Raw genomic sequence first — 22,629 nt, forward strand, 5'->3', positions numbered from 1 at the left:
TTGGAAGCGGACGATCAGCACGATTGTGATCGCTCGCGCCACTCGCCATGAACTTTGCGGCAGCACCAAGTACAAACAGTCGTGGTGTATTTAGGCGTTATTTTTTCTGCTCTCGAACCCTCCGCTCCTTCACGATAGGTAACGCTTCCCCATCTCTTCCGTGTGACGCTAATTAACGGTAATGTCCACACCGGTCTAATGGTGTCTTCCGATCCGGTCGACGATTACTACTACGATCAGTTCACGAGTACTATTCGCACCGTTCGGCAGCAGCATGTTCGAATACCTTATACCGCTAATGTGCCAATATGTATTCCTGCGGGAACTGTTTGAATGTTAGTGTGGTGGGGTCGGGTGGTAGTGGCGTTGTCATGCCGATTGTTTTTCGTAATGTGCCCCCAATGTGTAGGTTTGACAACTGTGTGATCTCTCTTGTTCTAGTGAACTGTGACATTCAGCAGCTGAAAGCAGTCGATCCGAACTATGGCGTTACGTGGATGTTTATGCCGGACGATCAAGGCACACCGATCATCGTGGATCTTACCGAACCGAACGATACGAGCGCGTCGGCCGGAAGGAAGAACAACATTCACGACGATGTTATGTTTTACTACTACCGGCAGTAAGACGTTTTGTGGCGTTGCACGCAATATGACCGTTCGATATTAATACCCAACCGTTTCCTTTTTGCTTGAAGATCCACAATCAACTCGCCAAGTCCGTTTCGGTTCATCAATGATCCAGCGGCACCGTTGGCGCTGAACAGTTCGTACGATCCAACGCTACCCACCAAGTTCGTTATACACGGATGGAAGAATTCGATCACCAGTCCTGTGTCGCAAAACATCAAGAATAGCTACCTTCGGCGAGAAGATCTTAATGTGATCGGTATCTGAAAACGCTTCCATACGGCTAGGCAAAAAAAAAGACCTTCTAATCTTCTTCCGTGTCTTACCCTGACAGTGGTCGACTGGGGACCTTTGGCACAGGACACACTGTACTTCCGGGCGGCTTCATCAACCCGGGACGTAGGACGCCATGTCGGTGGACTGATTGACCGTATGGTGGCGGAGCGAGGTACTAACCTGAACGACGTTCACATCATTGGACACAGTCTTGGGGCACACACGTCCGGTTTTACCGGGCAATCGGTGCGGAGTGGTAAGGTGGCACGTGTTACTGGGCTTGATCCGGCCCTGCCCGGATTTACCGACCAGCAGCCGAACAAGCTGCTTGACCCGAGCGATGCACAGTTCGTTGATGTGATGCACACGTGTGCCGGGATGCTTGGACATGATCGTAATCTTGGCCACGTTGACTTTTGGCCCAACGGGGGACGCGTCAATCAGCCCGGTTGCGGTGGGATCGATGATTTCGTCGGTGCTTGCAGTCACGGCCGTTCGTACGAGTATTATGCCGAATCGGTCACACGCCCGGCGGCATTTAAAGCATATCCGTGTCGCAGTGCGGACGAGTTTCGTGAGGCCAAGTGCCGGTCTGGTTCGATCCCGATGGGTGACGCGACACCCACCACAGCGCGGGGTAACCATTTTCTAGAAACGAACGCTAAACCGGAGTATGGAAAAGGAATCTAGAGACCGGTGCTCACGCCTCACAGGACACTCTGTTAGAAGCTTAATCGAAGACTGAACTCCACTTTGTTGTTGTGCCCCTTAGCTTGGTCGGTTGGTTGGTTGGTTTGTGTACTGTTTATTTGCGTTTTAAATTATGTTATTACTAAATACACTTTACTGTTTTCAAAACAATGTTAACACAATCCGAACGTCGCGTTGGCAGTTAGTGGGTAATTAAATAGGTATACATAGAGAGAGAGAGAGACAGAGAGTAAGTCAGTAGTGACCTAAAAAATGGCAGGATCTTTGGCATTCCCTACTCGATGACGTCCGTACGGGCAATGATTGCGTTATCTTCCACGTTCATAATGATATCTTCGGCACGTGGATGAGCGATAAAGGCCAGGAATCCGTCGACATCGTCCAGCTCCTTCGACGTAAACTTGGCAGCTAGTGTCATGCGTCCCGAGTACGGTGGTGTCATAGTGAAGGCATTCGAAACTTTCTCTCCGGGCGCAATTTCCGGATGCTAAAAAAGAAGCAGATCTTGTACGAAACTGTCTCTGCACATGTGTTATCAAGCACCTGTACGAACCTTAAAGAGCAAAGGTTTTCCAATGCCCGTTCCTTCCACATGGAACACTCCCTTCCGCAGCGGTATCGGAAGCGGGTTCTCGAGCGTAAACTGCACCTCCACCGGTGCCTGCGACACTGGCTTTCCGAGCAGCGCTATCTTTATATCCGGCTTGCGCACACGGAAATCATCCTGCGCATAAAACTCAAACTCCGTGTCCAGCACCGTCGCCATGCAGGATATGTTGAACGCGGCCTGGTCGCGTAGCTTGCGATAGTAATCCTCAAACTCGACGATCATCCGTACCGAGTGCTCGGTTCCGGGCTCAAGCGTTACAGAGAACGTGTCCACCTTGACACTGTCCCGATCCTTTCCGGTGTACAGTACCGTGTCTACGTGCAGGGAACCCTCGACCACATGCCGATTTTCCGATGATCGATTTTTAACGAGCAGAATCTGTGGATCGGATTGCTCATATACTATCCACTAGAAAGGTCACGCTTCCAACCGAACTTACCACACTAAATGGCTCGCCGATCTTGATATCATCGCGCAGCTCAAAGTTAAAGTACACCTCGTTGAACTCCTCATTCAGATAGTACCGGCTAAAGTAGCTGTTGGCTTGCTTCAGCGCCTTCAGCATCGTGGCACGTTCCTCCACCGATTTCTCCGCAAACTTGTAGCTGGCGGTAATATCCTCACGCTCCCACCGCCCAACAGCTTTCGTGCTGATAAACAGCCCAATACCGAGCACATCTTTCCGCAGCAACTTGAGCGGATGATGTGGTCCCGTATATCTCCAGAACACCTTGTCGGCATTAACCTCCGCGAAGAGGAAATTGTTGTCGTACGGTTTCAGCACCTCACCCAACTTCACGGCCAATACCGATGCCGGCCCACAGCGGAACATTCCGTCGGAAGATTCCTGCGGAGTAGCATCGATCGCCTGCCAACCGCCATAGTCCCCATCGGAGCTAATGCCCAGATCGGGTCGCTGCATCCACACCTCGTTCCACACGTGATAGTTCCAGATGGAATCGGCGTTCATCTCTTCCATAATCTTACCGCTCTTGTCTACGAAATAGTCCACCGTGAGGGAGGCTTGTGTGTCGTGCGCTGAGGAGTAGTTTGTTACCACCCGGGACGGTATGCCGATTGCACGGGCAACTATCAAAACAAATCAATTAGTTCGTAAGCTTGGGGGCGTCCACTACGCTAGTATCTTACTTGTGGACACAACACCGGCAAACACCCAGCACTGGGCAAATTTGACCGGTTTCTGCTTCTTGTAGAATTGCTGCAAAATTTCCACCGAACCGACCCACTTCGTCGGGGGAGTTCCACCCGAATAGTCTGTGCTCCAGTTGCCCAACAGTGCTCCATCATCGTCCGGTGAGTTCACGGCCGCCGAGATGGCACGACACACCCGCACCGGATCACCACGGTGGGTCGCACTAACCTTACCGATCTTTGAAATCAGCAACAGAGAGCAGTCCAGGATGTGCTTTTCGAACTGGCCAAACTTCCACACCGAAGGACGCAACCGGTTGTACGATCCTCGGTAGATGAGCGTCGTGTCACTCATCACGTACTCGTGGCGGTGTGATTTTTCTACAAAAAAAGCAAAGAATTTATTTTAACTGAAGTAGCTTTAAGCGCAACCCTAATACACCACACCTTCCATGTACACCAAATCATCCGGACACCAGGGATTGAAGAGCACGTAAAACGCCTGAGGAAGTGAGTAACTTTTACCGAACGCGTCACTCAGCAGCTTCGTGTCGATATCCAGCTTCCACTGACCGACCGGAGCGGTGGCGGCCGGTTTAACCAAGATCTCCAACAGATCGCCATGGATCGTCTCGATGGCTGCGCCCCATTCGTGTGGTTCGCTCAGCTGGTTCGGGAACTGATTGACCGGAATACCGACCAGTGTCGCATGCCCGTGCGTTGGCTGATCCTCATCGGCTACGGTGAATATCAAACTGAGCGCGTCGCGACTTCGATCGTACGGTCGATCGCACACCAAACGCAATCGGAACGGTTGTCCCCGACGCACGACCAGCTTCGGTATCTTGCCACTATACTCATCCCGGCTCATCAGCTCATAGCGCATGGTGCGATGATCTTTCCCATTCTCCTCGATGCAAAGATCAACGGATCTTACTGTCAGAACCTCGGCGGATGGAGAATCTATGAGCAATGTGGTGGAAGATAATACAGTAATCAATGTTTCATCATAGCTAGCGTTGGAAACAGGAGACAAATGATTAGATTCTTTTCACGCTTCGACCATTCAGGAGTGTAATAACTATCAATTCAATTTCATAAATCAACCGCTCCATCAATCAAACTGGCTGCCTGAAATCGACAACCCCGTAAGTGTAATTTGTTCCAGTCGAAAATGGCTTCGGGCGTAAAATGAGTTTTTCCAGCACCTTTGCAAGATGATGAGGTAACAAACGTGTGACGCGCGCGTTATGCATGCTTTTACGATAATTGTTAAGCAATTCTATTTCAAGTGTAATCTCTTCTTCAAGGGCATGAATCACATTGAGTCTTCATGCCAACATCCGGTCAACCGTCCATTTGGAGTTCCCCACGCGGATTCTTGAGTCATTCTGGCCCCCGCGCTGGCCATTCTACGGAACTCATTCTTATTCCGTACTACAATCATCATCATCATCAGCAAGCTTGTAAGATGCTCTCGGTCGCTCGTTCTCTCTTTCATTCGCATCATCATCATCATCGATCGTCGTTCTATTTACGGGTGATAAATAGGTCAGTACCATGGGGCCAATGTCAATCTAGTTTATGGTGTTTAATTTATTATTTGCTCACGCCTTGTTGTGTGTTCCTGAAGTTCGTTGTGATTGGAGAAACCACATCAACCAAATTGAAGCAAAAACGAGGATCTACCCTATTAGTTCGTGATAGCTTCCAGCATCAGTTAGCGCCATCTATCATCTTTCAATTAGCAATAAAACACTTCTGCCTTTGTATTTGCCCCTTTTTCAATCGCACGTCGAACCTGTCAGAGATTCTCACGCTCGAAATTGGTAAACGTTTTGTTCGGCTCCATTGTTTATTTAGCGATCGTTTCCCCCTCGAACGAGATAATACATCTCGAAACGAGCTCATCCGTCTCCATTATTACATCTCCCCCCGAGGAAAACGGGTTGCGGCAGCACATGTTCCGCCCAATAATACACATCCTCCTCCAGCTTCGCGCACGAGCTTTATGAATGAATCAACCGAGAGCGAGGGAGAAGAACCTTCACTTTCTACCCGTAGCAGCGATTAATCTGCTGGCGACAACGGCTCGAGAGAGGTGATGATTGCGGATCTTCAACCGGGTTGTGGGCAGAACGATCGCATCGCTAGCGGTGGTGGTGTAGAATGAGTTGGCAGCACAAAGCACGGCAAATCTCAAGTAGCGCATTACGACGACGACGACGACGTGCCACGAGCATGCCTTGTTCAGCGTCATTAGCATACAATAAAATTCACGGGCGCGAACGTTTGGATCGTGCGCACGTCTCGTGAAGTAGAAAACTCGTCGCATGACGAGCAGAGTGAAGCTCAAAGCCGGTGGAATTTACGTACTTGCAACTTGGAGCGTCTAATGCAACCGTGCCGCTTCTAGTATGTGGGAGCTCACGATGCGTGAGCAATTGAAAGTTGGTAGTGCAGGGGTCTACGACTATCTGCAGCGTTTAAGCGTCTATACCAAATACTCTTATTGCTCCTAGGACTGACCAATGCAAAACTGTTTCATGAGATCATTCCATAAGTTATCCAACTAAAAAACCTATATCAGTCCTCCCGCATCCTTTCCTGTTCTAATATGAATGATTGTGATTTAAAGTCACACAGTTAAAATTTGATACAATCTTTCTAAAGCTTATATGTATATTAAACCATCAACTGTATCCACTGTAGGTGCAGTTATAGAGAGCGTTCGGGGCTGTCCGGTGGCCGAAGCCATGACGGCGCCGGTCTTAACACGGCATGACCGGGGTTCAAATCCCATCCAGATCTCCCCGTTCGTAGGGCTGCCTACTTTGCTACGGGTAAATCAAATCTCAGAAAGCCAGAAATGGCAGGCCGCGAGACCTTGAAGGTTGTGTTAGAACCTAGTGCCAAGGAAAACTTATCACATTATCATTATCAAGGATTATTTTTCGAGTTTTCCTAAATGCAAGCATACGGAGCTTATTTAGGATCGGCCAAAATAAAGAAAAAGGTCCATGACTCGAAATGGAGTGTTTATTGTGTGTTGGATTACTCTGTAAGTTACTGCTTAGATCGTAAAGTTAGTGCTTCAACTGCGCTGACACTTTACTATTTGTTTCAAAATCTTAGATGTTGCTTATTTTATGAAATCGATCAAATAGAACAGGAATCTTTCACAAGTACGAGTGCAACAAGCTAAATGTTCAGCCAAATTAGATTCTCAGGGATGCAGGATAAGAACTATATTCATTTTCTTTCGGACGGAATTCGATGTCCATTTAAACGATGAACTGCTCCCTTATTCGGTCGATGATCGAGTACGTCAACCTAGCGTGATGGCCTACCGCAACGCAAGATCAGCGTTTTGTACTCCGTTCCTGGGATCATCGGATCAAATACAAAACTAAGTATCTAATGTTTGGGCTGCCTCTTCCTGATGAGCGTCTAGAGCTATCACAGGGTTTCTCAATAGCAGAATCAACTCTCTAAGCTCTACTCTCTTCTATCAACTGGTGCTTATCTGCCAGGACGCTTCGCACTCGACTAATGCAATCACCGAACCACGGATTTCTTTTGGCTAACAATCACTTGTAAAGTGCGTAAAAAATTGAAAAACTGTGCTATTCAGAGGACTAAGAAGTCGTAACCTGTAAGTCTCAGGCAGCTATTTATGATCTTCTTATGAACTTATGAGTTTTAAAAAGGTCCGGACGAGATACGTTTGCTACTTACACTGTAGCTTGAGCTTCTTCTTCTTACTTGGCGCTACAACCTCGAGAGGTCTCGGCCTGCCATTTCTAGCTTTCTGTGACTTAGTATTACCCCTAGTAAAGTAGTCAGCCTTACGTACGGAGAGGCGGTCTGGAAGGGATTTGTACCCCGGCCCTGCCGTGTGAAGACCGGTGCCACTGTCGCTTCGGCCACCGGACCTCCCCCTGTAGCGAGAGCACCTTTTTTTAATAGTTTATTTATAAGGGTTTTGAGTCTCTTAGACCTCATTCGCCTCTTAGTGTGTGAGGATTGGCAGAAGCATATAAAAGTGCTTATTATGAACTCGTTTTAATTGTAATTATTTTTGCACAAATGATTTTCCCACTGCTATCGGCAAAAATCAAAGATACCGACCACAAGGCGACATTTGTTTCTATCACACTGAACTCCGATCCTTGAGCACTGCTCCGCATTACGTGCGACAGTGTGTACACTCGTCAACGATCATTAAAAGGCAATCTCGTCATCAACTGCCGCTCCCGCCTTATAATCGGTTCCGCCTCCTACATCAAACGGCCACACAGAACGCACACCCGGCGTTTCCTTCTATTCAAATCAGCTTGCGAAGTTGGCTTGCATCTGATGACACCGCCATCCATGCCCACCCTAACCTATGGCCTTAGTGAGCAGCTTCGAAACACTTCTCGCGATCTGACCATATTACGAGGATGTTTGCGTTTGAAACGTTCACTTTTGTCGCTTAGGCGCCACTTTATGGCGAGCCTGCCCAACAACGCCTACAAAGCAGTCCAAAAAGTTTGGCTATTTAGCTAGACAATCCCTTGCTTGCTACATGACCTTGCACATTGCGCAACGATCATTCGTCTTGCATACGCACAGGCGTGTGGCACGCACCATCATCGGCACCGTTTAGCACAGGCGAATATTAATGGCAATATTTACAAAAACGGTCAAGATAAACACTGTGTGCGATCGTGGATGTGCGGCGGTGCATAGTTCGAGTCTAACTCTTCCAACTTGCTTGCAAAATCTACCATCAAGGTCGATTAAAAGACGTTTGGGTTTTGTTTCTGACTTCTTGTGCTAGCCGTCGAAGACCTTCGGTCAGAATGAAATCATCTCAACTTGTTCGCCCAGCGTCTGTTGTCTCGGCAATGTTCACATCTGTTTGGACACTGCAGCGTTTGTTTGTACTGCTTGAGAATGCACACCTTCGGCGTTGGCATACAAATACTCGAGATTTACATATTGTGAGCTGGCCATTCGTAATGACCATATACCGATCGCTTCCGGTGTTGAATACCTCCGTACCTATCACTGGCGTCATGTATTATTTAATCATAGCACTTCACACACTACAGTTAAATAACTCCTTCTCCCAACTAGTGGACAATGTGGGTACTCCCGTACCGATGGGGTAGATCGCAACCCGGGGTGGTGGTTTTGTTATTTTTAGCCTGCTGATCAATGTACACGGGAATTCTGTAGCAAAGTACCGGGGGCATGGAGGATCTATCGATAATGATTTGTGCACTATCCTACACGATCGGACACGAGATCACGTACGAAATGAGGGCCAACGAGGGTGCGTTAGCCGCTTGCTCGCTACGGTTATAAGCAGCGGACATTTAAATTACCCTTCATGAAGTCATCTCACCGTGCACGTATTTTGTATAAACAAATAAATATTTCAACAAATTGCACTATTTTTCGTTCATGATCCGCAACTAAACTCTACTTACACTCCGGCGAAGACCATATGATCGGACGGCGGATGCGCTTCCTTCGCCACGCTGTTGGAAGATATCGCTCCACATAATCGTACAAATAGCTCATACTGTGTGCACACAACTATCGACACTCGGCGCGTTCAAAATCAATTCAGCAGTATTCAGCTAGCTTGCTTCACGACGCTAACCTCTACGGGATCGCACTCCGCGCACGTCGAACGGTTAAATACATCTGCCAACCGGTACGTGATCGAAGTCGTACCACCGATCACCGTCCATTTTATTCGCACTGCGCCACACAGCATCCGCCTGGAGTCTCTCACACACCCAGCGACGATCGCCGTTGTTTAGGAATTGTTTACCACGAGCGAGAACCACACGACGCGATCTGCAGTGAGTGCGCGAGACTCTCAAAATAAGAGTTCGCTTTTTGGGGGGTAGGCGGACGCACGGGTTTCGTTCCTCGCTACACCAAAAGCCCTCCAGCATAAGGTGTAGCATAAGATCATTTGTCAAATCAGCATGATTTGGGTGATGAATCATGCATGCGGATTTCGGGACAAAAGGCAAGCTACGTAGCCTGCGATCGTATCGTAGCGATGATGTCATTACTGCGCACGACACCTCCATTCGGGGGATGGTTTGACGTCGTAAACGAAGACGTCATCAAGATATTTGCTATCTCATTCCGGTATGCAGCAGAGCTTCGTTTAATTGTTCGTAAATACATTGAACCTTATATCCTCCTTATAATGCATATCGGTCAACTAGTATGTGTTTGCCTTACATTGGCCATTTGATAGTAGTATGCAGAGTTGCTTAACGTCCTTGTCCAATCTGAGTTCAAATCTCAACGGAACCTTGTTTCTCATACTAAAATGACGTATGAAAATAGACTTATAGTTGTTAAAGTTCTGCTTCTTCTTCTTGGTCTTTCGGCCTAACGACCTCTTAAGCTCATGCCCGCCATTTCTTCCGCCAGTAGATGGGATTTCATCCCCGGTCCAGCCGCCCTCGGTGGTTCTCTTAAAGTTATGATTGTATAGTCCAAGACTTAGGATGTTGCTTAGGTAGTTCTTGCAACTAGTCCTAGACGTGACGTTCTTAGGCAGTTAGGTAGGTCCTCTGGCCGAGGTGGTAGCGGCGTCGATCTTCTCACTACATTTGAATCATCTCCTCGTACGCTGGACTACATTTTCAGCTACGGGTAGATTTAAGGTAAGGAAGTCAGCAATTACAGGCCAAGATCTCTTGAGGCTGGAGTGTCAAAAAAGCAAAAGTTCTTGCTACATATTTCGAATTGAATAAAAAACAATGATAAAATAGAACTTTTTTATTGATGCTCGATTGTCTACACAGTACGCACTTACTGACTTAGATTAGTATTTACTCTTATTCTGTATTGTCTTCCTCTACTTTATCTCTGTCGCCTTTATCTGGTTTTTCTACTTCTTCAGTTTTTTCCACTTCTTCAATTGTGTCTACTTCTTCAGCGTTTTCTCCTTCCTCACCATCTTCTCCAGAAAGTAGAACCGTCAGATTTCCGTGCACATTCTTCAACTCGTTCGAAATAAACGATGCGGTAACAACCATTTTTCCTTTGTGCGTTAGGTTGATCGAATAAATGAAATTTACCACTCCACCAACCGGTATGAGATCGTACTGCAAGGAAAAAGAATCATACCCAAAAATCACATCGCTGTCCAGTGATCTTTTCTACCATAAGGATCATGGTGCACGCCTTCGCACTTACCTTTTTCTCTAGCGGATCGGTAAACCGCGATCCTTCGACGGTGAAGCGGCCACGGGTTAGCGGAACCGGAAGTGGGTTCCTTAGCGCAACCTGTACCGCAATCGGACCCGCCAAACTGTGCTCGATCAGTGTCAGCTCGATCGCGGGTGGTGTTAGATGGAAGTTTTCCACCTTCAGATACGTCCGATCGCTACCCTTAACCTGGGCCGTGCAGATTCCCTTGATGTTCGTCTTGTTCGAGGCGGTAGAACTGTAATCCTTAAAGTCCAGCGGTACCAGGATGGATTTGGACTCGAGCGGTTCCAGCTTCACAGCGAACGGTACCCTTTTCAGCGTTTCCACGTGCCGGCCGGTGTAGTCGGAATCTTTCAGCACTAGGTTGCCGCTCGCTTCCACCGAGCTTACCGCACTGGTGCACGTAACGATCAGCTCGAACTGAAACGTCGAACCGATCGTAAGCTCTTCGTCACACTTCAGCTCCAGCTTGATCGCTTGCTCGTGCCCATTGCTGTCGTTCACCATGTGGCCGAGCAAGCGTTTCGCCAACCCAGCACTGGCAAACCGTTGACAGCTGAACTGCATGGCCGTTTTCATGACCTCGCGCTCTTCTTTCGTGTTTTCCGGCTGCTTGTAGCTGGCGGTGATGTCTTGCCGCTTGCTCGAACCAATCGCTTTCGTGCTTATGTCCCGCCCGACCTGACTGGTGTTGATCTCGAGCGGTTTCGGTGGGTTCTGATCGTTGCCGATCGACCAGTAGATCACGTCGGCGTTTACCTCCGCGTAGATAAAGTCCCCGTCGAACGGTACGTGCACAAAGCCTTGCTTGACCGCAGCGACCGGGAATGGTCCACACTTGTACATACCGTCGGACAGTTGCTGCGGTGTCCCGTCGATCACCTGCCATCCGTCAAAGTGCGGATTCTGCAGATCCTTACGCTTCATCCACGCCTCGTTCCATACGTGATAGTTCCAGATTGAGTCCACCGTCATGCCCGAGGCCGCATTATCCTTATCGTCTACGAAGTAGTCGATCGATAGCGATGCGTCGTGATCGCCGGCCGATTCAAAGTTGGTGATGATTCGGCTCGGTATACCGATCGCGCGGCACACGGTCGTTAACACACCACCAAACACCCAGCACTGGCCGTAATTGACCGTTTTGCCCGTGTCGTAGAACTGTTGCAGTATCTTTGCCGACCCCGTCCAAGCCGTCGGTGGAGTACCGTCTTCGTAATTGCCGGACCAGTTGCCTCGCAGTAAACCGTACCCGCTCGCACTGTTTATCGCACCGGTGAGTGCCCGGGTAACGAGCACCGGATTGCCAGACAGTGCGGCCCTAATATTGCCAACCTCCGCTATGAGGTACAGCACACAGTCGAGCACGTTTGCTTCATACTGGCCCAGGATCCAGCTCGTCATGTACGGGCCCTTCTTTGAGGGTTTGCAGATAAGGGTGCTATCTTGCAGGACGTACTCTTTCCTACTGGCTTCATCTACCGAAGGGAAGACGTATTAGTCGACAGTGTCCAATGCCGCTCGCTTCAGTTCGCACAAAATACCTTCCATATAGACCGGGTCCTCTGCACACCACGGATTGTACAGCAAGTACATGGGATCCTTTATCTCAGTCATGCTTTTCGCGTCGGTAGTGTCCAGTCGGCAGTGAAATTGTACCGTCCACCGTGCCACCGGTGCATAGGACGGTGTTCTGATCTGCAGCGTCAGCTCTGCCTTACCCAGCGGCTTTTCCTTAACATCGTCCAGTATCGCTCGCCAATCATCTGGCAACTCACCTGTCTCGCTGATCCCTTCGTCCGGGTTCGGGTGCACCAGCACATAGCTTTCGGTGCCACTCCCAAACGTGGCCTTATCCTTCCCGAGAGGCACTATCGAAAACACCAGCACCATCGTGTCAACCTGCAGATCGAACTTACGGCTGCAAAGCAAACGCACGGTGAATGGTGCACCACGTCGCACTACCAACTGCCGGGGTCGTTTGGTAGGGCGCGGATTTACCATCATTTCGTAGGATTGCGTGTTGAAGGATTTCCCATTCTCATCGAAGCACAGATCGATCGATTCGACCTTCAGCACATCCTTTATCGAACTGTTCCTGACCGCTACGAACGAAAGGAACGTGGAACGCACACAGATCAGCTGTCACTTGCACTGGTCATCGCCGGCGTCCTTGACCGTAGCTTACCTTTACGCGGTGGCCATATTCTGTAGACGTAAGGATTTGCTTTAGAACCCATCGTTATCCGAGCGTTAAAGTGACACACTGAACCTCAGCACGGCTGCTCGGTACCTCCTTTTATAGGCATGCCATTCGATGTGCGTAAATGTACCTGCTCGTTACGGTTGTTTGTTGATATTTGTGTAGCTTAGTGGTTTAAAAATCGAGCAAATCGATTCAAACACGCGTAGCGAACACAATTCGATTCGTTTTGAGGGGAGAGCTTATACGATTGTTTGGAATCGTTACAGCACGGTTGATCATAAGTTTGAAAACAAATAAAAGCGTTGATTATGGAGTTCAGGTCGAACAATGAATTCTCTCTGACCAAGTGATGCAAAAGATCTGTGTTATTCACCTCAGTGGTTTAAAGAGCTTACATTGGTAGAATTTTCTATAATGCAACACTTAAGGCTTAACTTAAGACAGGTGTGTGACGATCGAGACGAAGTTGAGAAGAGAGAGAAACGCGAAGTCAAAGAATCATCTCAGTAGTTTCAGCTAATTTTTAAATTAATTTCAATAACCTAAAATTTGAACACTTCTAGGGAAAAGTTACAGTATATACAAGAATCTACCCGAAACAGATGATGCCGAGATAACCAACTTTCCACGATAGTTATAGGTAATCTGCATCAACAACCAACCGGCCGAGCTGTGTTCAACCATCATAATGACTCATAAAAGTTTTTTTTATCATCTCGGTTCGATTTTTCAGGCAACGGAGTAAAGATTCTTTATCACAAACTTACTAGCCGCCTGCAACGAATCCATCATGGTGAGGCTGGTGGCGCTAAGCTCTATTTTAAGCGTTGCATTAAATATAACGTTCTTATCGGCCTGTTACTGAAATGCGTCAGTCAGTTCAACGCTTGCAACCTCCACAGCAATTTATTTTGCAGATAGAATTACAAATTTGCTTCACTGCTGGACAGTGGCGCTGGTCGAAGATTTCCCTCCGTTGGACAACTGCGATAGCTTTCGGGCAAGTGATCAACCACCGTATAATGTTATCGTTAACTCCCGTGTGCTAACACTCGGTAAAGCACGATGACGTCTCCATGGAGTCGTTGGATGCCTTCTCATAACTGTCGTTCGGAGATTATGCGAGCAGGACACTACACGTACCTGCTCGTAAATTCTTTTTGGACCGTCCTCACGCATAAAGACCGTTTGGTAGGCCCAAATTGAGATGGATTGATTGAATGCACTGCTGATGCACTTGGCTAGCTTAGTGTTTTCAAGAATCAGATCAAAGATCAGTCCAATATGCCAGTTGAGATGCATACTGCATACATTTTTGACAGCATTCCCTATATATTCACTCCAATACAGTTCTTGCCCCTTAGTATCATCTACAAAGTATGCAACTCATCAGTTACTACCATTCAAAGTCATTAATTGTGATCGTAACGTGCGTTCTATGAACAAGATGTCCTAGTCATACTAGTACAGCGACGATAGCTTAAAGCTATTACTTAATTTATCATTCGTTATATCACACCGTCAGAGAGGTTGAAATTTCCACCGTAGTGCCAGTAGTGTTTCCAATCGTGTCCGTACACACTAGTTCCGTTTGATCGCTCGGGTTTTCCGCAATGTACGTCAGTAAGGCTCCCCAGTCACGTGACCCATTCTAATAGAACCTTTGAAGCCCAACCACGCGATTTTGCCCATCAATTCTTTGATCTATTGCTTCCGGTTCTCATGAAAGCACAAGTCAATATATTGTTGATGTAAAGGACTGAGCTCTTATCCCAAGCTTTGTCACCTCTGTAAAGATCCGTAGGCAAACCGATCACTCGTGCCAAGCTCGATCGATTGAAAAAACACCTTCTCGCATAGATCACACTTTACTGCTTGTTGCCGTAAAATATACATTTTAGCTACAATTCCAACACCCTCCTAGAATCATGCCTTTCCAAGAGGCAACATTCTCCAAGACCCTTCGTGGACATTATTGACTGTGAACTGATTCTGCTTTTTGCGGGATGATTTATTGGGCAAAATCATCAGTTACATAAAGCAAATAAAACGCATTTTCGATGATATAGGAGTGAATGTCTAGTGTTAGTATTAAACCATCAATGTTGCCCCCTAGGGCTGCAATATACCCTTGATTGCATAATAAAAGGCGTGGAAGAACTATATCATCCATCAGATGGATTATTTCAGAACCAAGATGGAAGATCTTGATCTGACAGTATCACCACCAGCTCATTTAACACACACAGATTGTACGGTGTTTTTAAGACTTTGTGTACACTCTTTGCGGCCACATGTTTTCGGGTAAGTCACAACACAACGTTCGGGTGCATAAAAGTAAAAATGAAAAGTTGATAATAAACTCGCCGGACCCGCGCAATGTTTTCGTTACAAGACAGTTAATCACGGCACCAAACGATCCCTCCACTCCTCCTTGTTTCGCGAATGTACCTTCCTCCATGTTGACGGGCCCCTTACCCGGATGATCATTCATCTACCGATTTCAGTGTTCGAGGAACGCTATCCCCCAAATAACGTCACCACGATGACGAACTGTTATCGTTCTGCAGCGGCCGCCGCGGCGTCTCCGTTTTCGCCGGCACAGGAAAAGATGCGCGAAGTGAAAGAGGAGTCAACCATTGGGCCATCGGCCGGATGGTTTGATTTAATAATAACCAAACCATACCGCAGAAACACTCATGACTCACAGCGTCACAGCGAGCGTGCGGAGAGCGCATATAAATTCAGCTATCGTCGTTAGCCGACCGGTTAGTTTCGATTCACGCGTGGACACCACCGATTGGCAGTCGTTTGCAAACATTCCGGCCGGCATCTTCATACGAATCGCGCGATGGAAGCACGCAGTGCACCGCACATTCTGCCATTTGCTTTATGGCAACAGGTTGCTAACGGTAAGGCACTGTAATTACATCCAAAGGGGTAACAATAACGTCCCACTTCACACCTGTTCCACTATAGATGAGGAGAATGAGATTGAAGACGATAGTCAGTCTGAGCTGATCGTGGCAAAAATTGATGCCTGTCTCGAGCAGAACGGAGTCAACCATCGAACGGAAAAGTTTGAAGTTATCGGTACATCCGCAAACAAAACAGGACCTTCCCGGTTGGTCGTCCGCAGAGGTCAGGAGTTCCTTGTGAAATTCATCTGCAACCGACCGATCAATTCGAAAACGGATACCATTTCGCTGGTGCTTGCCGTTGATCCGATTGCGGGCGAATGGATCAGCCATGGACATGGGACGGTTGTGTATTTGTTGCTGCAAACCGATGATAGCCTCGTAGACGAGCAAGATTCCGATTGGAGTGCCAAACTGCAATCGACCACCGTAAACGAGGACGGTGCTACCGAGCTGCTCGTTGCAATAAACACCGCTCCAAATGCGTCTGTTTCCAAATGGACGCTGACGATCAACGCCCTGTCGAAGGGTTCGGAGCAGAGTAACAGCTATCAACTAGACCAACCGTTCTATCTGCTCTTCAATCCCTGGTGCGAGGAGGATCCCGTTTATCTAGAAAGTAAGTATTTTAAACCGTGTTTACTTGTTTCGGTGAAGACAAATATCTAAGCCATGCACATTTCAAGATGAGGATCAACGGAACGAGTATGTGCTGGAGGACATGACCATGATATGGAAGGGGAACGAAAATAGTTTTTACCCTCGCAAATGGAAGCTTGGCCAGTACGAAACGAATATCCTCGATGTGACCTTCTGGCTACTGGGCGAAGTGGCTCGTGTTTCTGCTACGTACCGCGGAAATCCTGTTAAGGTATGTCGCGCACTGTCAGGCGTTGTTAACAGCCAAGATGACTATGGTATACTGCTCGGTAAATGGACCGAACCCTACAGCAAAGGAACAGCACCCACGGCGTGGACCGGATCGGTAAAAATCCTAAACGAGTACTACGAAACGGAGAGCCCTGTTCGATATGGGCAGTGCTGGGTGTTTGCCGGTGTACTGGCAACGTTATGCCGGGCCCTGGGAATACCGTGCCGTATCGTGACCAACTTTTCGTCCGCACACGATTCCGAAGCATCCCTTACGGTGGATGCGTACTTCAACGAGGAGGGCAACATCATGGAGAGCTTTTCGCGCGACCAAGTCTGGAACTTTCACGTATGGAACGAGGTGTGGATGAAGCGTCCGGATCTCGACAAAGAAGAGTACCACGGGTGGCAGGTGGTCGACGGTACGCCGCAAGAGTCTTCCGACGGTGCCTACAAACTTGGGCCCGCACCGGTGCTGGCCGTCAAGAACGGTCTGGTGAACGTGCTGTACGATTGTGATTTCGTGTTTGCTGAGGTGAATGCCGATAAAGTTTACTGGCTCTACCGTGGGCCCAGCATGCCGTTGAAGTTGATTCGGAAGGATACGACCGCGATCGGGCAGTTCATCAGCACGAAGGCGGTCGGCGTGGAGGAGCGGGAAGACATCACCGACAGCTACAAGTGTAGCGAACAATCGGCCGAAGCAAAGATTACGATGATGCGTGCCCTCAAGCTTGGTCAATGCTGCCTCACCAAACACTATCTGAAGCAGATCAAAGCGGAAGAGCGTACGGCGGAGGATTGTGGCGTTCAGTTTCAGGTTGAGCTGAACGATCAAGCTCTGATCGGAGAATCGTTCAACATTGTGCTGCGCGTAAGCAATGCCTCGTTGGAGGACGCGCACACGGTCAACGGTAGAATCCATCTCAACCACATACTGTACACCGGTAAGAATGTGAAAACCATCCGAAGCCACCCATTTTCCATCCGCATCGGACCGAATGAGGAGGAAACGGTCGAGGTACCGATTACGTTTGACGATTACTACGAGCCGGGAATGGATGAAGCCATCTTTAAAGTAACTACATTTGCTATCATCGGAGGCGTAGACCGTGAGTACTTCTCGCAGCAGGATTACAGTCTACGCAAGCCGGACGTACAGCTACAGCTCAGCAATACGCCGGTCTACCAATCGACGGTCCGTGTGACGGCCTCTTTCTACAATCCACTTCCAATCGCCATCAACAGCGGATCGTTTCAAATTGAGTGTTCTGGTGTTTGCAAAAGCATAACGATCGCAGTAAGTCTTGCTGATGCACATTTGCAAACCTAACGACCTAACGATTTTGACGAATTGAACGCTTGTTCTAATTTATTCCTTTGCAGGTTGATCGGGTTGCTGCCAGGGAGAAGTGTGAGGTTGTCTTCATGATTGTGCCATCGTTTAAGGGAAGCACCCAACTGTCGGCCAAATTCGATTCAAACGAGCTAAGCGATATTGAGGGATCGCTCACGTTTGAGGTAGAGGAACGGGAGGTCAATGTTGAGTTATATGACGGTTTGGTATTTTCTTAAAAGGGAGAGTAAATCCCAACTGCAAGTCTTTAGCCGTATGAAAGAGTCTAATTATCAATAAAATCAAAATAAAACATTTTATATACTACCACAATGCCATAAGCTGTTGACCGAGCACGTTTTCCCATCTCATCCAAACCTCCTCCCCGTACGCAGGGCTGACCACTTTGCTACGGGTAAAATCAAATCACAGTGAAGCCACAGTAAAGAGGTCGTTAGGTCAATAAAGAAGAATAAGTGCCAGTTGATCGACTTTAACAACAGGAGGATGCCTCGAACAACAGGATGTTTAAGGAGAGCTCAAGTAGAATTGTTACAAGAATTATCTTCGATTCTTCTACGGCGTCAAAATGAAAAAAGATCTCCTACGACACACGCCTTGGAAACTGCTTGCTTTCTGCGTACCATTTCTCAAGACGTAACTATTTGGACGATTGCTATTTTATGAGCAATCGAGCCTGGCATTGGGGCTAATATATGCTTACCTAGGATACCTTTTCAACATCTTTTTGGCTCATTTGTCAGGAAATCACGCTGCAGGACCATCATATCTCGCGCTGCGTACTTCTCGATTATCATTGATCAGACTGACTTGCTTGATGTGTACTTCAAGCAGGAAATTTCATATTGCTTTTACTATTCATCCATCCATCTTGAGCAATACTCAACTACTTTCAGGCGCATGTCACCTAGCAGTATGCACGTTGCCTTAGTAAATCATGAAGGGTTAAGAACGCGCCATAACTCCTACCTGATTTGTTCCAATTCAAAGCACTTCAAATCAGATGGTCAAAACAGATGCTTCAACACATTTTGACAAGGGTGTAGATTGAAGCTCGAGTTATCTGAACTGAGTTACTTTGAAATACTATTTGTGCTTTTTCTAAACCAAAAGGAACGGTTACAATTGACTAAACAAGCTCAAGTTCCTCAAAAAGCTGTTGGTTTCTTGCAGAAAATATAACAGCCATGCTCCGTTCATCGAAAGACAGTGCTGCGTACACTACAGCTAGTGAGAGAAGGTGCGATCAACAGTTAAAATCATGAACATTGCTTTTAACGTAAACCGGTTACTTTCAATAATTGAAAAATTGATTCTTTTTATTTCGAAAAAAAACTAGATTAACACTTAACTGCAGCCATCGGAGTAACTTGCTCAAGAGCTGTCATTAAAGCAAGTAAAGGTTGAATAAATTGTAATACAAAGCTGCTTTGTATGAGTTACTTTTGATGTAACATTTGTCTCCTTGATTTCCAATATCAACTCACCCTCCCTTCTGGCAGCTATACCTTTATATTTTCCTTCCCACCGCTTACGCGTACGTCACGCGAGTCGTACGCGGTTTTCCCAGAGCGATCCATGGACACGCGCGTTCTTGGCGTTCAACTCGGTAGGTGATCTGTTTGATCACCATGTTTTTGTCAATTGTTTCCGTTCTCGTCTCTTGTCAACCTCATTCTAAAGTTTTTGTCTTGCACTCCCACATTCCCACTCCTTCCCGTTCCTTTAACTGATGTGTTTTCTTTTTACTACTAAGTGTTTTTATGTCCTATGCTTTTAATTTGCAACTGATTTTGAATAGCCCTGGAGGTAAACAATTTTAATAAATAATAATAATAATAATAATAACAAATTCAAAATATCGCAAAATTCGAGAGAGAAGATGATACTTTTTGCCAATACTAAATCTACGAATTTGTAACTCGCTGACAAATTACAGATTAATGCTTTCCGTTGTATTTTCTCCTTCTTCTTTGGCGCTACTAACTCGAGGGGTCTCGGCCTGCCATTTCTCGGCCTGAACAATGTTGAGGGATTGCTTACTTTTATGGTAGAGAATGAAGCGCGAACATTATAAGCTAATCCAATACAAAACCTGAACTATCTGAAATAAATATTCGATCCAACTTGCAAAATCTTCTAGTTCTGTAACGACTCTGTCTACTCACCAATTTTGTCTGCCATTCCAAAGGTAGCGAGAGGATGATTCGCTAAAGGATTCCACCTTGCGGAGCCTCGATGCTCACTACTGCCGTCCACGCACGAGGCACACTCGCAACAGTTTGTGCGCCAAAAGGTGCTCAGTTTACTGCCCATGGTGTTCGATTGTAACGATGCACACACAGCCAACAGCCAACACTAACTACGCTGCATAAACAAATATAGCTCACAGATTGTTGAATCGGTCGCGTTACAAAAGGTGTCACCAGATTGTCTTGCACGACACCGTCTTAATACTTTGTTTTGGAATTCCTCTTGCCCAAACATACACACACCTGTTGTTACAAAATCCACCTGTGTCCTTCGGTTCGGTTTTTTATCTGCCACGGCCACTAGCAGCAGATGATGTCACGTTATTTAAAAAAAAAAACGAATCTCTTCGAGGTTGACGGAACTGGTTGACGAATGGCAGGATTATTCTTTCGGATACGTAACCTCGTCGAGAACTACTGCATCCGCAATACTACACAACCGCTCCGATGCGAAACTCGTTAAACAGTGATCGAAAATGGACGTACAACCTGGTGATAATAAAAAAACGTGAGCGGCTACCGACTGTGGCCTAGTGGCAATTAATTGAAATTAACATACAATCACTGATTTTAGCCGATCGAACAAGGTACTACAATTTGCAGCATTTTTCTCCCCGTACACGCATACCGCTCCCACGAGGGTGTGTTTTGTGTTCCATTTAAAAAAACATCGACACCGACATCAGCAAGACTCACAGCAGCAGCAGCAGCGGCAGCAGCCTGAACACACCGCGTCACTCCGTTCTGATCACACCGAATGTTTGAACGTAACTGCAAACCATGTGGCGTCTTGAGTAGCCGGTGTCTGCCGCCACGAACCGACCACCAATCGTTACAACGTTTTCAAGTGGTCAGTTGAGAGCGGAACATACAAAATCCCCTGCTTGAATTTGTTGTATTCCGAGGAGTATGTTTTAGAATTCCTGCTCACCAGCACAACCTTCCACCCGGGGATGGACGACCTCCAGACGCCACACCAACGCATCTTGTGGCGTCGATCGCATCAAGCGGCACGAGCGTATGATCGCATCATCGCATTAACATGGTGGCCGGTTGCCCGTTGCCCCGATCAGGCGCCACGGAATCTGGACCAGAAGAGAGCATATGGCGATTTTGCGCGGGGTGTCGCTTACTACGGAACAATGGTATGAGTATGCCAGGAGACCGACACCAGTTACCAGTTGCCATAGGTCATATTATGCGCATGCTAATGGATGGGGTGCACGATCTGTGTGCTCATTTCGCGCTACGATGCCGATAAGGAGAGTGTTCGTTCTGAGACCGGCGTTCTGATTCACGGTGTCACCGAATGGGAATCCCTTTTTGGGGATCCACTGCCTTGTGATCGGGAATGTAGATTTATGTCTCATTGTTATCGTAAACCGTGGGACACTTTGAACAGCTGCTGAAAGGTTGTGCGTTGAACAGCCACTTCAGCAGACAACATAACTAGGTGGAAGGTGTTCAACGTACGTGCTTCACAAGTTCTATCTACTTATCAATAACAAATCCACTTTGAGTTGCTGTAGATTGTTGCATTCGGTTGCAACAGATCAATGATGTCGATGTCGTCACCAGCACCATCTTTACAAATGCGGTGTAGCACTTTCGAGGCTATGAGAGAAGGAAAAAGAATTAGCAAGTTTCCTTATATGGATCAAAACCGCAACTCAACTTCGCGGAAGTTCTTCTCCCTGACAACAAAGACATTTTCCAGATTATGCGTCCTTCCTCTTTGGATTTATAACCTCTATAGGTTCTTGCTTTCCTGACTTACTAAATCTTCACAAACCCTCTTGACTGCTTGCTTAATCTTTACTCCGAAGCAGGAGTTACACACCTACCATTTCTTCATGGACTTTAAAACCTAATATGCCAGCATCGTTTGGTTAAAACTAGACGACGCATTCCCGCGCTCATTTATAATTCCAGCCAAGATAAGAATTACAGTGACCAACATCACAATCTCAGGTGAAGGTGAATTGAAAACTTCGGTGACGATCTGCTACAACTCACTCCAGATCCTGATAAACGACAATGACATAGACATCATTGGTTTGAGGAAGTTGTCTAAAATTTTTTCTGCCTTTTCGCTAAACACTCTTTTAAACTCCTCGTGGCATGTTTTCCCTTAATCATCTGCCCCCCCCCCCCACTAACCCTTCATTTGTGTTATCCTCCCTTTCTAAACTCAAAAGGTCCTACTCTCCTGGTTCTGACGGCATCCCATCGTCCATCCTTAAAAAGTGGGCTCCCTTCTTTGCCCCCATATTGTCCCGTATCTTTACCAGATCCATTGCTGAAGGTTCCTTCCCGTCTATCTGGAAATGCGCCTGGCTGGTCTCCATACACAAAAAGGGTGACCGCTCAGTATGTTCCAACTACCGTGGAATCTCATTGCTTTGTTCCCCT

The 22,629-nt window shown here is 47.2% G+C and overlaps 4 protein-coding genes across 6 annotated transcripts; 2 read left to right on the top strand and 2 right to left on the bottom strand.

Moving 5' to 3' along the window:
- Positions 1–258: 258 nt before the first annotated feature.
- Positions 259–1,777, top strand: LOC118513261 (lipase member H-like). Its single transcript, XM_036058824.1, has 4 exons — positions 259–335; positions 442–622; positions 698–888; positions 964–1,777. The coding sequence occupies exons 1-4, from the start codon at positions 275–277 to the stop codon at positions 1,593–1,595; spliced, it is 1,065 nt and encodes a 354-aa protein (XP_035914717.1). The 5' UTR covers positions 259–274; the 3' UTR covers positions 1,596–1,777.
- Positions 1,690–21,013, bottom strand: LOC118513257 (annulin-like). Of its 3 annotated transcripts, none has more exons than XM_036058820.1 (7): positions 20,777–21,013; positions 20,134–20,706; positions 3,826–4,341; positions 3,376–3,759; positions 2,666–3,315; positions 2,170–2,604; positions 1,690–2,103 (listed from the first exon to the last, which is right to left on the bottom strand). In XM_036058820.1, exons 2-7 carry the CDS (start codon positions 20,279–20,281, stop codon positions 1,891–1,893), a joined length of 2,346 nt encoding a protein of 781 aa, XP_035914713.1. In that variant the 5' UTR covers positions 20,282–20,706; positions 20,777–21,013; the 3' UTR covers positions 1,690–1,890. The 3 variants fall into 3 exon arrangements, with proteins under 3 accessions (XP_035914713.1, XP_035914714.1, XP_035914715.1); XM_036058821.1 differs by having other exon boundaries at positions 20,914–20,985; XM_036058822.1 differs by lacking the exons at positions 20,134–20,706; positions 20,777–21,013 and adding an exon at positions 8,859–9,180.
- On the bottom strand, positions 10,165–13,604 carry LOC118513256 (annulin-like). Its single transcript, XM_036058819.1, has 4 exons — positions 12,803–13,604; positions 12,159–12,719; positions 10,600–12,092; positions 10,165–10,508 (listed from the first exon to the last, which is right to left on the bottom strand). The coding sequence occupies exons 1-4, from the start codon at positions 12,852–12,854 to the stop codon at positions 10,239–10,241; spliced, it is 2,376 nt and encodes a 791-aa protein (XP_035914712.1). The 5' UTR covers positions 12,855–13,604; the 3' UTR covers positions 10,165–10,238.
- On the top strand, positions 15,578–18,264 carry LOC118513260 (annulin-like). Its single transcript, XM_036058823.1, has 4 exons — positions 15,578–15,732; positions 15,800–16,357; positions 16,425–17,908; positions 17,995–18,264. The coding sequence occupies exons 1-4, from the start codon at positions 15,672–15,674 to the stop codon at positions 18,181–18,183; spliced, it is 2,292 nt and encodes a 763-aa protein (XP_035914716.1). The 5' UTR covers positions 15,578–15,671; the 3' UTR covers positions 18,184–18,264.
- Positions 21,014–22,629: the final 1,616 nt, after the last annotated feature.

This window comes from Anopheles stephensi, chromosome 3 (genome assembly GCF_013141755.1).
Source record: "Anopheles stephensi strain Indian chromosome 3, UCI_ANSTEP_V1.0, whole genome shotgun sequence".
NCBI lineage: Eukaryota > Metazoa > Arthropoda > Insecta > Diptera > Culicidae > Anopheles > Anopheles stephensi.